The sequence below is a fragment of the Mus caroli genome, unplaced genomic scaffold (assembly GCF_978045245.1).
Source record: "Mus caroli unplaced genomic scaffold, Mus_caroli_1 scaffold_5, whole genome shotgun sequence".
Lineage (NCBI taxonomy): Eukaryota > Metazoa > Chordata > Mammalia > Rodentia > Muridae > Mus > Mus caroli.
In genome coordinates this window covers 83,397,231-83,414,154 of record NW_028227260.1, presented here as the reverse complement: position 1 = coordinate 83,414,154, position 16,924 = coordinate 83,397,231, and the positions used below count along the sequence as shown (strand labels likewise).

Here is a 16,924-nt window from a genome sequence, read left to right as displayed (position 1 = left end):
AATAGTGCCTTCCTTCAAGTGTAAGGAGGAGGCAAGGAAAGAACAAAGGTAGATAAATAGCATCCTATGGGGTGTGGCCCCAAAATGTTCCCTCCTGTCACCTGCAGCTTGTGCTTCCCATTTCCTACATCATTCTGCTTCAAGGTCACTGCTAGAGCTATTCATTCAACTGTGACGGACATATGAGAAAACACTTGGCTTCTACAAAGCATAAAGCATACAGTCCCTGGCCAACTATAGACGAATGGAAAAGGTAATTAACTCTTCCAGGACAGGTTCTAAAGATCTGCTCTATGGATTCCATAAATGAGAAGAAGGACAAGACTAATCCGAAGTTCCTGCAAATGTTGAAAAGGTTCCTCACATAGTTACTGAAGTATTCACAAATGGAATTATGTGAGTATAGATGAAGCAAGATTGGCACAGAGGTTTATGACCTTATAGTTGGCTTAGTGTATTGCCTATGTTGGTGACAGCATTGCCTGTTTGGGAGCACATTAACAAAAAATGCCCATAATAAATGTAACAGGGATAAAAAGGGACAGAGAACATAAACCACAGCAGGACATATACTATAAAGATACATATTGTGGAGCTGGAGAGATAGCTCAGCAATTAAGGGCATTAATTGAGGTTCAATCACCAGTACCCACACATCACCTCACAACTGTATCATCAAGTCAAGTCCCAAGGAGCGTAACTCTCTCTCTGGCCTCAGAGGACACTGCATGCACATGGTACACATACATGCAGGCAAAATACCCATGAAGACAAAATAATAAAAGAATTTAAAAGATAAAAAAAATCTACATTACAATCCAGGTGTGATGACATACATATATAATCCCAGAACTTGGGAGGCAGAGGGAGGAGTCTTCACAGCAAGTTCTAGGTCACCCAGGGCTACACATAATGAAATCCTGGAGAGAGAGACAGAGACAGAGACAGACAGAATGGAAATGGCTGGATGTAGTGACTCTTGGTACATCTCAAGATTCAGGAGACAGAGGTTGGAGGAAGATTGGTAGAAGTTTAAGTCTGACAGGGTCTACACAGTGAACTGCAGACCAGTCTGGTCTATATACTGTAAGACCATATCTCAAAAAGCCAAAACCAGAAAAATAATGAGTCATATAAATATCTAAATTACTGACCTGTGTGCTGCTCTGGACAAAATATTTTAATATAAAATTATGCTATGGTTTAGTTTCGCATCCTGGCATGATTTCACAAGGGAAAGTTATCAAATGTTGACAGTGAAGAAGAAAAGAAATGTAGATAGTTCACTGCATGAAATAGTTATTTCTTCTTAGAAGTGGCTAGTGGGCTAGAAGAAAATGATAGGCCTGAGAGAGAAGCTACCTAGATTACTTGTCTAAAAGATAAGAGTTGTCAAATATAGTATTGGTAATTATCTTCCACTGTCATTCAAATCAAACAAGAAAAATAAAAGAGAAGTAGATACAAATATTTCTCAAACGGACGCTGAGCCATTCTGCTGCTGTTTGAAGTAGTTTTCCCCAATAATGATGCTGAATAAAAGTCCAAAATGTTGGTAGAAAATAGGATAGTTAAAAAATATCCCCCAAAACATTTCTCTGCATACATCACATTTAAACGTACCCAAATAAGCCATGAATCAATGGTCCCAAAAAGAGCTCTATTTTCTTCAACAGCCTCTTGGACCTTTTTCACGTTGTCAAGGAGCCAACGAAGTTTCACTGCACTGAAGTAAGTGCTAAGTGGAAGGCCTGTCTTGGACTAAAACAGTTAGGAAGTTCAGTCAGTAAATTAGACTTAGCACAGTTGAAAACAAGGCTTCTAAACAAAAGAACTCAACAAAATGGAAACTGGATAGTAGTTCTAATGGGAATGCTTTGTGAAGGACTTTGAAATGAAAGTACTTTTTCTAGCCCATGGTACATGAAAGTATGCTCATGGACAAAGATCAGAGTGATTATGTTGGCAGTTCAAAGAGCAGCCACGTAAGCAAGGTAAAGAGAGAACTAAGCAATACACCATCTTCTAGTGAGATAGTGACAATATAATGCTATTGTGAAATAAATTGCTCATCTGTAGAGCCTAAACCAAAATTCTGCACTTTAGTTTTCTTTTGATGGTAGATTGTGATTATATAATAGTCATAAATCAATAACAAGAAAATTATTCTCAAACACAGAGGTTAATAACATACTATATTCTATGTGCATACATACATACTCAAATAACAGAGTAATATAAACTTAATGGAAAATAAATATACCAGAGCTCAGTGACATGCAAGATTAAAGCAATATGGAATTGTTGTACATTAGAAAGCAGTTGGCTAAAGTCAGCAAATACAATGAATGGGTCACGGTTAAAGGGGGTAAAGATGAAACTCATGTACGCTTATTGATCTTTCTTGAGAATTTGGGCTTGGGGTCCAGGAAGAATCAAAGCTCAGAAATAATGGAAGAAAATAACATATCACAAATATGTTAACATATGGACATATTATTTGACTTGGCAGGGTCATCCCACAGAGGGACATACCAAAGAATGTCCTCACAAAGATCTTGCAAAGCTAATAGACATCAAGTCTTAAAATGATGCAGGTAGGGAGTGGAAGAGTTACCTGCAGTGGCTATGCAGAGAAAACTATGCAACCCTTGAAGGAAACTGCAGGGAGGAATACAGGGCTTTGCAGAGTGACAAAACAATCAAGAATAGGTAATAAATGGGCAGGACAAGATGGAAACTACTTAGGCAGGGAAGGGCACAGACATGGGATTGTTTGCTAGTCTGTATTTATTAGCAGTGTTTGAACATTAATTTCAGATTTAAGAACCAATGTGTCCCACTGGCAAATAAAAATGGGACATACCTCACCAAAAATAAAATAAAACAAAGCACCAGAAAAGAAAATACAACGTCTTTTAGAGTTCTAGAATAACTTGAACTTGCTAAGGAATTAATTTCATTTACCTAAAGAGAAAGAATCTATATGATGATCTAAACTTAGACATCTATTCTTCTTCTTTGTGTAAAGAAAGTTGTTTAAGGTCTTCAGTGAAGGTCTAGAATACTGCCTAATTTTTCTTTCTCCCTGAATTCCTAAAAACCTAAAATTACCCAGAACTTTCAATAAGAAACTATGCTGATAGATTCTTAAATTACAGGTAAATTAAAGAAACACCCTTGGAGAATATGATTTAAGCTACAGGGATAAATACAATCTCTACAAGTCTGCCCTCTTGGGGTATTATTATTCCAGTTACCTCACAGAACAAGAAAGACAGAAAAGTTAAGAACCAAACTGGCCCCATATATCTGAAGGAATAAGTTCTATAAAATAACCACATTGTCATAGACCAAGATAGTCTGTCTCATGAAATCTGTGATTTTTTTTTAAACAAACATTCTTACAGTGTACTTCTGAAAAGATTTCTTACCTTGACAAAGTTATTATTTCCTGGAATTCTTTTACTAAGGTTCTCAACAGTAGACTGGGTTCTTAGGTCAAGCCACACTATAGATCAAAACATAATAATATATATGAAGAACTTCATAAAAATGAAAACCTAGTGAAATCACTGTCACAGATAGAAGACTGATTAGTTTCCATAAGCAATTAAAATTTAAAGGACAGAAATTAGAAGATTAGAAATGAATGGACATAGTGTTAGAAGAAAATATATTTACAAAGGAGAATTGAAAGCTTTTATGCAAAATTACAGATCAAAAGTATAAGAACAATACAAACCTTAGGGCTCTTATTTTGATAGGAAAAAAAAAACTATGAAAGAGTATTTGGAGTAGGGATTTTCTAAACACACATGGATGGACAGAAGACTTGAAACCCGGGCAGGCTAGTTGGCAGTGCAAGACACTCAGCTCAGGATAAAATGATTATCCTAGAGACCTTGGGAGAAGACTGTGACAAAGACTAAAGAGAGAATCTAAGCCCTATTGCTGAAGTAACAAAGGTTTCAGTCTCATGTATAGGATGTTTATTTACATTAAAATCTTTCAAAGGATGCAAGACATGAAATCACTAAAAGATTTTGTTTAATTACAATTCATTGCTTTACTGTATTATATGGGGAAACTCTTATGAACCACTATTTTCTTACTAAATTTGTTACCTGCTTTCTGATCCCCAAGGAGAAAATATCTCATTTTGATTCATGGCAGAAGCTTGGGAAATAGAAAGCACTAAAAACTACATCATAGATTGCATAAGTAACAAACAGAACCAGATTTGCTATCGTTTTTTAAAGACAGGGACTTTATTTAACTTTTATAGCTTTTAATCTTGTAGTGGTAACTTGGTATTTTTAAGTGCTAACTATGCTTAGATGCCTCCTGAAAAGAAATCAAAGTCCATAGTCTATTTAAAGGATTCTGGAGGAGGTAATGCAAGCTTGCACACTAAATTTTTTAATGCTGACAGATACCTAGTTTGACTCACTTACTGTGTTCTCTTCATTTAAAATCAGTTCTTTCCTCTAGTAAATTTCAACAAATTCTAATTATTTAAATTGCTGAGTTCTTCATTTTGATGGGACTAATTCCCATGAGATTTTAACTGGAGACTTCCAGATACAATACTGATTTTCACAGGTAGAAAAAGCCGCAAGCAAATGACCCACATGACAACCAAGAAAATAGGATAGTAAAACCCCAAAAAGCAGATTGGCCCATTGGTAAGATATGCATATGGTACCCAGTATCTCTTTACACCACAAGTATCATCTTAAATTCCCTTTGGGGATCTAGATTTCCAAAATCCTCACCCATGTGATTTATCTGAGAATTCACCCTACCCCAAGTTTCAGGGTTGGGTATGAACCCTAAATTCTTACACAAGAGATCCTTAGCCAAATCACCCAACTGAGATTTATGTTCAGTCTGCAACTGCCATTTCTCTCAGCTGCATTTGGCACTGGCATTTGGGCTTGCTATTCTCATAAGAAAAGATCTGTCAGTCTGTCATGTCAGGAGCCATCACATCTGTATTTAGAATGAATCAAAACCTAAACTAAGCTACCATTAGGTGACTAGATGCATTAGTAAAATAAATCACTTTTCCCCCCACTTAGTTGGAGGCAAGTTTTCTATCACGGGACACAAACGTTTAGCAATATCAGAGGTGGCAACATCTCCCACACCAAAGGAACAAGAGTCAGCTACTTCTTACAAGGAACAGCCTTATGTGATGGTGGCAAAAATAGACTTTCCTCCCAGGCAAGCAACCTTAGCAGATGGTATTGGATTAGCAAGAATAATTGGAGAAAAAAAAATGATTCAAAGAGAGGTTTAAAATGTAGGCTATGTATGATGAACAAGCACGTCTTAATCCTCAGTCCTTTGAACTACAATGAGCTATGAGTTTAAAACTCAATGTAGTGAGTTTTGATTGCTACTTCAAAAAATTAAATAGGACAGATTAGGGTAGCAAATATTTGAGTTCATTGTACTTGGTAGGATAAAGGTAGATTTGGGAAACATTTGTTTCAGTTATATGAGTCTGTTGAATTATGACATAAAATCCATTTGTAAAGAGGGGTCTGAACAAATAGATTTGAAATCCATTGCCTTGGCTCTCTAGCATCTTGTTTGATCATGTAAGCTAGTGTTCTCCCTCTTTCTCTCTTCCCTGCTGCCCTGCGCCCTCACTGAACGGTGGGTAGAGATGAACAGGGAGCTTTACAGATGCTATGCAAGTGTTCTTTCACTGACTCTACCCCGCCAGTCCCCATTTACTCACATCTTACTCGATACAACACTTATCAGGGAGCTGAAGGCTGGGCCCCATACTCCACAATTCTGGGACAGGAGATCCGTGAATAGGACACACAAATTTGTCTTAAAGTAAGTGTCTTCCTTTCCAGAAACCACTACTAGAATTCCACAACAGTGGTTCTTTCTTAGGAAGCCTAAAGAAACCACCTAGAAAACTTTGAATTTATCTAACCATAACCTACCTTGCAGGATTCTGGTTCAAGTCTAAGCCAAGGTTGAGTCTATGTGCTTTTCTGTGAGTATTCCATGTTATCCAACACAATACTAATATGTGAGTATATGTTTTACAGGGCATATTCTTTAGAGCAGTAATGTGCTCCAATTTCTTAATTCAAAACCAAACCAAACACTGTCACTAAGGTAGCACTAGGAGTTTCAGTGGTCCTATGACTTTATTGCTTTTCAACCAAGACAAGTTAACCAGACTTGCAGTTACGCGAGACTACAGTGGTACCCGTCCACAGAACTAAATCCTCTTCACAAAGAATCAAAACACTGAATGTAAAATCATGAAACTGAAGTTTGGCTTTGCTACCATCAAGCTTTGGGATTTATGATTTTTTTTAACCCTTCTTGACCTTTTTTTCCTCTAAATATAAACTAAGGGTGCTGGAGTAGATGGTATCGAAAGTCGTTCCCTTCAACTGTTCCAGGACTTCGGAAGGCTGCCATGATATTTCCTTTGTGCAATCAATGAGTTCATGGCAATTAGAGTACACAGAATGCATTAGTACAAAATGCAAAGGAAAAGGTGTCAGTGGTTGATACACTACCAAAACAATTTGCAGAGGTTCAAAATTAATTGAATTAAGAACAAAACAATTAGAAAACTCATTACAGAAACTAAGATGGCAGAATTAGATTTGCAGAATAAAAGACCAAAAGCCAAAGAGAGGATCCCCAAGCTGGAGAACTGAGCCCCCTTGTGCAGATAATTTCTGAGATGGAAAGAAGTGAGAGATCCAGATCTGACGGCAGCATCAATTTCCCCCAACATGTCTGAGTTGGAAGGCTGGAGAGGGAGCAGTAGCCAGAGCACCAGTACCTGAGGAAGCACCAGCAGCTGGAACTGAAGAGCCAGAGGGGACAACGGCAACTGGAACTGAAGAGCCAGGAGAAACTGGAGCAGCTGGAGCATTAGAAGAAATAATGGCAATTCATGCTAGAGATAGCCAGGTTCAAGGTCGATGTACGCTTGGTTTGAGATGGCAGATATTTGGGCAAGTTCATTAGAATGAATGGTGTTCTACACATGAATGTAGAAAAAGAAATGGAAGAGACATAGAAGGGGAACGAAGAATGTCCAGTCCGAATGTCTTGTTCACTAGTACTTCCATTTGGATGAAGACCATGTAAGTGTGTGTTTCTTGTTGAGAAATATTCTTCCCTACCTGGCAACATATATGCAATCATTATTCAAAAAAACCACTGAATTGAAACCATGCATTATGTATTACAGGAGCACATCTTCAGGGGATGTTAAAAAGGAATGCTACCAAAGAACATGCTATAGAGTTCCTGCCATGGTCGTATTACACCGCAGGACAGGAAAGAGCTGTTTTGGGAAACCACAATCCCGAGAAAGTACTTTCCTCATTGGGTAGCTGGAAGTAAAATCATTTCCACAGACAGGAACAGCACTGTCTAAGGTCATAGCTAACGGCTAGCCTTCAAGGTGATAAACTAATACATAGCAGAGAAATAAATTCTATGGTGTGCAAAATACTATATAGTCCCCTTCTAGAAGGTATTAATGACATTTATTTGGACTAAGTAAATTGGAATTTCAATGGTCCAGACGATCCAATGAATAGTTTACAAAAATAATTTGGATGGTGTGAATAATGTCCCATCTAATATATGGGTAGTACATTTAGTTTGTCCAGATAAAAGAGTTTTACAAAGAAGAGAAATTTAGTTGCCTCAGTCTTCATGGACCAGATAGCTAAGTGATATATACAAAACAGAAGAAACCATCATCTTTAGAGAATATTGGGTAATAAATCACACAAATCTGTACATTTTGGCTAATAATCACAACAGGAAGTAAACACATGTAAGAAACAAAATGGGAAAAAAAAATCCCTGGGGTCCACCTATGTCTGGTTGGCTAAGCACAAAGCATAGTAAATCTCCTCAGAGACAATTTGTCCTGAGCAGTTTCTAGTGTAGAAGATGAAGACTCCATGTTATCCAACACACCATAAGAAAAGGCCACCAGAGTTTTACAAAATTCTACTGACTTCTTTCCCTTCAATAATATATGAACTGTAAATGCCAATAGTTAGTCTCTTAATGAGAAGAAAGGCAGGAAACTTAAAACCTATCTCTCCTGAACTCTGTGTGAGTGTATGTGTGTGTGTGCGTGTGTGTGTGTGTGTGTGTGTGTGTGTGTATGTGTACAAGTGCATATGCATGTAGTATCTGAAATCAACTTTAGCTGTTAGTACATAAAAGCCAAAATGTCAAAGACAGACTTAAGTGTTTGGGAAGCAGTGAAGCAAAGTGATGCTCCTCCTTAGATATTACACTAGATTTTACCTTATTAATCTCAGAATTAACACACTAAAATGGTACATCTAAAAGTGGGTCATATGTACCTATGGGACCCACTGAGCTTTCACAGCTGTTTACAACTGGAAAAGATACCAGTAAGCACAGCCTTATTGCAAGTAAGCATAGCCTTTGTCAGGATTCAGTTTGTTCAATTAACCTATGCCAAGGCCAACACTGAATCTTAAGACTCTTGTATCTTATTTTCCCTGCTAGTATTCTAGGAGTAAATATATTCAATGCTTACCACGTACATATAATAAAAAAGAAGGCCATAGGGAAGCAATTGTTTTCATTATTTATTACATTTATTCATTCAGTATGTGTGTACACATACATGTGACTGTGTGTACATTGCCCAGGCATGTGTGTGGAGGTCATGTGACACTTGCAGTCAGTCTCTCCTCCTACATGTCCATCCCAGGGCTCAAACTCAGGTGATCAGGTTTGACAGCAAGCACTCAATGAGCCATCTCGGGGAATTTTTAAAAGGACACATACACACAGTTCTTCTCATTTGCCTGTTCATAATAAATATTGCCCATCAGTTAAGTAAAAGCAGGAAAGTGTCAAGAATAAGCTAGAATAACAGCTTTACAAGGGGAAGAGGAAAAGGAAGGAGTGCTATGAACAGATTTCTTTGTTTTGTCTTATGTATCCCAGGCTGCCCTCAGAGTCACTGTATAGTTGAAGGTGAACTTGAACTTCTGATCTTCCTGCCTCCATGCCCCCAAGTGGTTGGATCAAAGGTATGCCCCATCATAGACTGAATATGTCATAGAAAAAAATCATAGCGAATTCCTATCCCCAAATTTGAAAGAATTAGGATGAGAACGCTTAGGGAAATGATTCACTCAGCACCACCAGTGGGCCCTCACCAGACCCTATCAACTGGCAACTTGATTTCAGTCTCAAACTTTTGGCCTCTACAACTATAATAAGCACGTATCTGCTGAATAAGCTACCAACTCTATGGTATTTCGTCTCTAGCAGCCTGAACTAAGATAGAGAAAATTTAAAAACTTCAAACATCATATCCTGATACAAACAAGCCACAGAAGCTTGACCAAATGTCCATGGGGTAATCTAACTCTATTTCCACTGATCCCATCTGATCTTCCTTTGGGATAAAGCTGTCAAATAGTCAATACCATGATGAAATCCTCATCCAAAACCCACAAGGATGGATGATAGTTCCATGCTTTTCTGGATGAAATGACGCTAGAAAAGTCTATCCTTATAATGATTAAGCAGGCTCTTCGTCCAATTGATTATACCCTCTAGTTCTCTTCCCATTTCTTCTTCTAGCTCCCAACTTCCTACTCTTAACTTCTGGGACAGAATTAAAAGTGACAGGCCTCCTTGGTTTGTTGTGATATATATATATATATATATATATATATATATATATATATATATATATATATATACAGGTTACCACGGAACATGAAACACACGAAACACACACACACGGGTATCTAGCCAAGGTTTTACATTTAATTGTACATTCATTTCTATAATGAGATCATCTATAATTTGAGATGATCACATCTGTGTTAGAAACTTTCAAATCTGCATTTAAAGCAATCTAAAGGCAAGTGTGGTGGTGTATAGCAGTGAACCACACCCTTGGGAGACAGAGGGAGGAAGATCAGGAGTTCAAAGTTATCTTTAATCTACATAGTGGGTTCAAGGCCAGCTTGGTGTACATAAAACACTGGTTCCAAAACAAACAAATACACAATGAGACAGCGCAATGGACAAAGGTGCTTGGTGCCAGGCCTGACAACTTGTCTTTGACCTTTGAAATCTACAAGATAAAAGTAGAAAACTGACTCCAGCCAGTTAGCTTCTTTTTTCCACATGCATGCCATAAAATGCATCCTTGCCTTCTCCTGAAATTAACTAATAAAAAAGTTTCCAAAAATCTAATTTCAAATTGCCTAGAAAATAGTTTCAATCAAAAGTTTAATATTGCATATAAAACAAAAAGCTATTTTCCTCCCTTAATATTTGCTAACTAATGTCAGTCTTACAAGCTCGCTTTATTTTTCCTTCATTTCTTTTATGAAACAGCATTGGTGTTTGGTTAAAGGTGGTGTAATATAGACCTTAAGCACAGTGCTAAGAGGAAAAGAGGCATTCAGAACAAATCACACAACCTGGAGCACGGGTGTGGGCTTCTCAAGGAATGGTCACCTCCTTGATGCTTATGAATCTCTCAGTTTACAAACACACAGTTGGCTCTATCCTCAGACTCCTTGGCAACTATCTCAGTAAGTAACTAGCAGTTTAAATTAATAGCCTCACTGCCCAGAAACACCCTGTCCTGTATACATATACATATTAGATTTACATGCTTTTTATTTGTTTCCTCTTCCTGTTTCATATTCCTTTCCTTCGTTTTGAAATTCATTGTTACCCTTCTTTGTAACTTATTATGATTATTATATAGTATTTTATCTTTTTTTATCCTCACTTGTTTTGAACCAGAATTTTGCTTCACAGCCCTAGGTGATAAAGAATATGCAGTGTAAGGCAGGTTGGCTCCTAACTTGAGGCAATCTTCCTGCCCCAGCACTGGAACCAGAGGCCTATGCCATCAAAGCCAGCGCGATTTGCTATTTGTCACAGAAATCTTTTAAGGATTATGGATGTAGAACACAATTTTCCTTTTAGGAAGTAGCATTATCATGTAGTGCTCTGCAACTGCCATGCACTAAGGACAATGCCAGTCTCTACCCGGGGACATTTATACCAAAGACCTGACACCTCAAGTTAAGAGTCTTGAGGTTTTTGCGCTTTGTGTGCCCTGATAGAATAGTTAAATCTGTAATGGAAGCAGCTAAAAATCTGATAATTTATCTTAACGAGTTCAAATTTTTTAGATTAAAAAGGAGATATGCAAATAATTTATAGATAATTTTAAGCACTTGCAATTTTTTACTTTTCAGGGTAGGAGGGGGAAAGATCTCTTTTTGATGTCAAAAACACAGTGGGGAGTCAACAAACCATCCTGGCAATGTCCACACATTTATATTAATACAAAGACTCAGCAGAAAGAGTGAGCAAGGGTGAAAGGAAATTCAGTATATGAATAAACTTGATCTAAAAAATTTAAATATATAACATCTCATCTTTAAGAGAAGTCTGCTGGCCATCTCATCAGATTTATATATAGGAGCCACGGACATATAGCTTTTCAGTCAATTATCTTATGTAGCTACCTCTGCCAATGGAGCAAGGCCCTGTGCTGGACCTCTCTGCAGGAATAACTTACCCACGGCATTGTAGAGAGGCTCTCCAGTGAGCTTGTCCCAGACTACTGTGGTTTCCCTCTGGTTGCTGACACCAATGGCTTTAAAGCAGAAAGAAGGAAAAATTAAACATGTAGACTATTACTTCAGAATAAAAACCAACAACTAAACGATTTTTTAAACTTGCAATTTTCTGAAAAAGGCCCTCACTATGTAGCCTAGAACTCTCTATGCAGTAGACAGACTGGCCTTAAATTAACAGAGACACCACTACCCCACCACCTCTGTCTCCAAAATGCTGAATAAAAGACATATATTACCACACCCAGCCCTCCATCTGGAATATGTTTGGTGGCATCTGGTTCATTTTCCTCAATTGCCCCTGGATGAAGTTAACATGCAATGTAAACGTTTTTAATTGTACAGAATCTTTCTATTTCACTACAAGCACACAATGACGATCCATATCATTGAGGAAAGGCCCCCAAATTTTCTCAAGGGATGTAATAACTTCACAAGCTTAAGAGGATCATTTGGTTACTGTGTTGAGCAGCAATAAACTCATTAATTTGTTTAGTTCTTTTTTTTAAAGATTTGTTTTATTTATATGAGTACACTGTAGCTGTCTTCAGATACACCAGAAGAGAGCATCTGCAATCCTATAGGTGGAACAACATTATGAACTAACCAGTACCCACCTGGAGCTCGTGTCTCTAGCTGCATATGTATCAGAAGATGGCCTAGTTGGCCATCAGTGGAAAGAGAGGCCCATTGGTTGTGCAAACTTTATATGCCCCAGTACAGGGGAACTACAGGGCCAAGAAATGGGAGTGGGTGGGTGGGGGAGTGGGTGGGGGAGCATGTGGGGGACTTTTGGGATAGCATTGGAAATGTAAATGAAATGAATACCCAATTAAAGAAAAAGAAGAGAGCATCAGATTCCATTACAGATGGCTGTGAGCCACCATGTGGTTGCTGGGAATTGAACTCAGGCCCTCTGGAAGAGCAGCCAGTGCTCTTAACCGCTGAGCCATCTCTCTAGCCCTGTTTAGTTCTTTTTATGTGAAATTTCCCTTCCTATGAGTATACATATGTGCATATCTGCATTTTAAGAAAATAACCACAGCCAGGCAGGATAGTAAGAATGCATGCCCGTAATCCCAGTGTTTGGGAGGCAGGAGTCAAGGTCAGTTGGGGCTACATAGTTCAAGCACTATGTGAGGCACTTTCTGTAAAAGCAAAGTAAAACAAAACAAAACAAACAAACAAAAAAAAAAAAAAAAAAAAGAGGCCAGTAAGATGATGGCTCAACAGGTAAAGGTGCTTGCCATGTGAGGCTGACTTGAACTTGATCCTTGTAATCCATGCAGATGCAAAGAGAACTACAAAGACTCCACAAAGCTGTCCTCTGACCTGCACATAGACGCCATGACATATACAAAACCCCACCCCCAAGACACACTACACACAGCCAGACCATGTGTTGAAAGAAAGAAAGAAAGAAAGAAAGAAAGAAAGAAAGAAAGAAAGAAAGAAAGAAAGAAAGAAAGGAAGGAAGAAAGAAGCGAGGGAGGGAGGGAGGAAGGGAGGGAGGGAGGGAGGGAGGGAAGGAGGGAGGGAAGAAGGAAGGAAGGAAGGAAGGAAGGAAGGAAGGAAGGAAGGAAGGAAGGAAGGAAGGAAGGAAGGAATCTTAAGGAAATATTCAGAAGTACTTAGGCTCACCAAAACCAAATAGCTGGTGTTTAAATTCCAATCTTGAGTGTCCTTGTTTTGTCTAAAGTGAGGAGACTAAAGTCCCTACCTAACAGTAAGTCACTATACATTAAAGCAGATGTCTGGGAGAAAGAAGTATCAGTAAATGTCACTCAGACAGCTCCCATCATCACCACTGAGTACCGAACACAGTGAGAGTTGCAGACAAGGAGACTGAAGTGAGCAGGCTAAGGGAATTCCCTGGAATCTGAGGGTCCAGCAGGAGCCTAGCAAGGGTGGTGACAGTGGAATAGTATGAAAGTGATCCCTGTCTCAAAATGAAAACTTCACCATGTGGCAGCACAGTGAAGTCACAGCTAAGAGTCCATTTCCTCCCTGTAAATCAGCTGGCTGCTCTTTTCAGTCACAATCCAAGTCACATGCCTGTCATCCTGCCGTTTTTATTGACTCCTCTGACTCATTGAGAATCTAATCTAGAGCTATTTCCATCTGATTCTTGGACTAGGATTCCTCCCTGACCACTCCCTCTTTCTCCTGTATCTTAACTCTATTCCTTCATGCCAAGTGAAACTAACCTGCTTGCCTTGCAAGCAATCAAAGTCCAGAAAATTGATTTTCAGGGCTCCTTTTCAGCCCCAGAGATCTGTATTACTACACACAGGCCTCATACAATGCCACTGAGCCTTCCCAGTTTTATGACCTCTTGTTTTACCCTAAAGCCCTATTTTTCTTTTAAATTACATGTATTTATATACATTGTGGGGGGAGTTAACTGTATGTGAAAGTCAAAGAACAACCTGCAGAAATCAGGTCTCACCTTCCACCATGTAGGGCCTGGGGCTTGAACTCAGGTTGTAAGACTAAACAGCAGGCACCTTTACCCACTGAGCTATCTTACCCGCCCAAATCATTAACTGCTCCTGGTTTTCATTCTTTCTTTTGCAGAAAACCACATTCAGGTATATTAATTCTCCACCATAGTTCACCTGCACCATTCAGATGCATATGAATGCTACATGCACAAGATAGCACATTTCTTGCCCTCGTGGGAATATATTTAGAGATATAATCATTCATATGAATAAAACCCAATGTGTTGGTCTTACATGGATTGGGTTCAGACTTTACCTAATATATTTAGGGGCTCTTTTCTCTTCATTGACTGTAACAAAATTAAACTATTTAAAATCTAATAACTAAAGTCTAGCATGGCGGGGCATGAGTATGGTCCTGGCACATTTTGGAGGCTGGATAGGAGGTTGGCTATGGGTTTGAGGTTAATCTCAGTACATAGTAAGTTCCAGACCAGTCTGGACTACATAGCCACATCATATCGCCTATCTCAAAGACAAACAAACAAAAAATGCACATTCATAAGTGAACAAAAAGTCATAACAATTAAGAAAATATACTTAGAAAAGGGTTTTACAAATACTTAGTCTCAGTAATGATTATCTATGTCATACTGTATATGATGTGAATCCTTTCAAAATAAATGGGTGGGAATATGGTTCAGTGCTTATGTGTGGGCCCTGTTTAGAATCCCCAGTGCTAAAATAAGTAAACGTGGACTAGGGAAAAATGGTTTGAGAGTTATAAGAATGGTATTTAATGCCCTCCTCCAATAAATAGCCACATATCCTAAGTTCTCTTACCCCATCGCAGCTAAAGGAAGTTTGTCTAAGTGACTGCTGACACTACAGCTTTTACAATTTTGTTACTTAGAATTCTACATAGGAAAGCAAAAGCTTGCCCCATTCTGATGCCAATTCAGTAAATTATCAGGGGAAAGCAGTAGTATGACTGTCATGGTATGGCATGGATTATGAGTGGTGGTGGTTTTCATCCTTGGCTAAAGGCTGTTGCTTGCAGAAAGAATCATTTGGATTGGTATGACTTTTATATTGAACAAATGGGTGTGTCAAAAGATAGTTGATATAATCTCAGCTCTTGGGAGGAAGAGGAAGGTGGGTTTCTTTGTGTCTGAGTCTAGTCTGGTCTCCATTGAGAGATCCAAGATGACACATGGATTAAGAGGAAGAGAAGAAAAAGGCAGATACATGATTAAGTCTTACAGGCCAATTACTGGAAGGGCAAGACAAATCCCTTGGTGAAGACTTCTGTGTCATCTTCACATACAATACACAACCCAGAAAGACTGGTATACCAATAGTTTAGAAGGCCACCATATTGCATCCCACTTATCTGTCAGGAAGGCAGAACAATGTCAATGCCAAGACCAGTTACTCTGGACTCTACATTACAAAGGTTTTATGCAACTGAGGCAATGACTCTTGACAACTGGGCAACTGAGCACTACTGAGTACCTGTTAATTGTTTATAGTGTTTCATACTGTGAGAATATCCCCAAGGAAGGAGAACAACCATTTTCAAGTACAGCTCACATAAATTTGATGACTGCACTTCTAATTAGTTTTAAGAATCGCTAGGTGTTGTGGCACATGCCTTTAATCCCAACACTGGCAGGCAGAAACCTATCTAAAACAGACCTTGCCTAAAAAACAAAACTAACATAAAAGTCAATAGTAACAACAAAAACAATTAAGTAAAAAAATTCAATTCGGAAAAAGTCTTAGAAGTATGGTAAGTCAAGATGATATCAGTCAAAATAATCAAAACATGAACACACACAACACACACACAGATGGTGGATACTTCTATGAATAGTCAAACTACCTAAGCAAGTAAGTAAATAAATCATTTAATTTTTTTTAAAAAAAAGTGGAGAAAGTGGCGCATGCCTGTAATCCCAGTTCTTGGGAAACAGCCAGGAGAATCATTGCAAATTTCAAGCCAGAAAGGTCTGCTTAGTGCCTCCTTGTTTAAAACTATATATCAAACACACGAAACGCAACAACATAATACAGGCTATAAGAGACAAGGGATAGCAATGACCATGTATAATTTGCACACAATGTTCCAGCAGCCTTGGATAGCTAAGTAATTTTGTCTCCCTATATAAGTAATAAAATGCCTAGCATAGGTACTCTGCCAGAAACTAGTAATTCATAGGGAGATTTACAACAAACTCATACTTTCAGGAAATGATTTCATAGAAATTCAATAAGTAAAGTATTTGGACTTTATACACTATTCCTCCAAACTATTCTTCCCTCTAGTGTCTCTTCTCTTCTCAATAAAAGCTGTCTGCCCATCCTTGTCTGCTCAGTAGCAACACACATCCAGACATAATAAAACACAAGAAAACAGAAACTTCAAGAAGCTGAAGCATCATCACCTTTGGCTCAGCTCTTCCCCTTGCTGACTACTACTCTCTCTACTACCCTTATAGCCAACCAATCAGCAAGTACTGGTCCTTTCTCCTTGCTTTCCATTCCATTTGTCAGTCAAGACACCATACCCTCTCAACAGTTTGAGAGAAGACTCATAGTGGTCTCCCTGTGTCTACTGTTAGGCCATCAGAATCTCCTTTCTACACACCAGGTATGTAGCCATCTCTAAATTGTGAGTCATGACCTGTCCCTTCTGATACTAAAAGTAACATTCAAACTCCTAAATATGGCTGATAAAGCCTCACTGATTTCTCCAATCTCCGTTATATGAAACTCCTTACCTACCCACTCTGCCCACTC

The 16,924-nt window shown here is 38.5% G+C and overlaps 1 protein-coding gene across 1 annotated transcript in view; it reads right to left on the bottom strand.

Annotated features, from left to right (window-relative positions):
• LOC110286483 (glycerol kinase) overlaps nt 1-16,924 on the bottom strand; it is a 73,021-nt gene that overhangs the window by 38,511 nt on the left and 17,586 nt on the right. Inside the window, exons 4-7 of the mRNA XM_029472970.2 lie at nt 11,621-11,698; nt 6,833-6,916; nt 3,435-3,511; nt 1,624-1,761 (exon numbers count right to left, since the gene is read on the bottom strand). Of these exons, the coding sequence (XP_029328830.2) occupies nt 1,624-1,761; nt 3,435-3,511; nt 6,833-6,916; nt 11,621-11,698 (377 nt within the window). The remainder of the gene's footprint in view (nt 1-1,623; nt 1,762-3,434; nt 3,512-6,832; nt 6,917-11,620; nt 11,699-16,924) is intronic.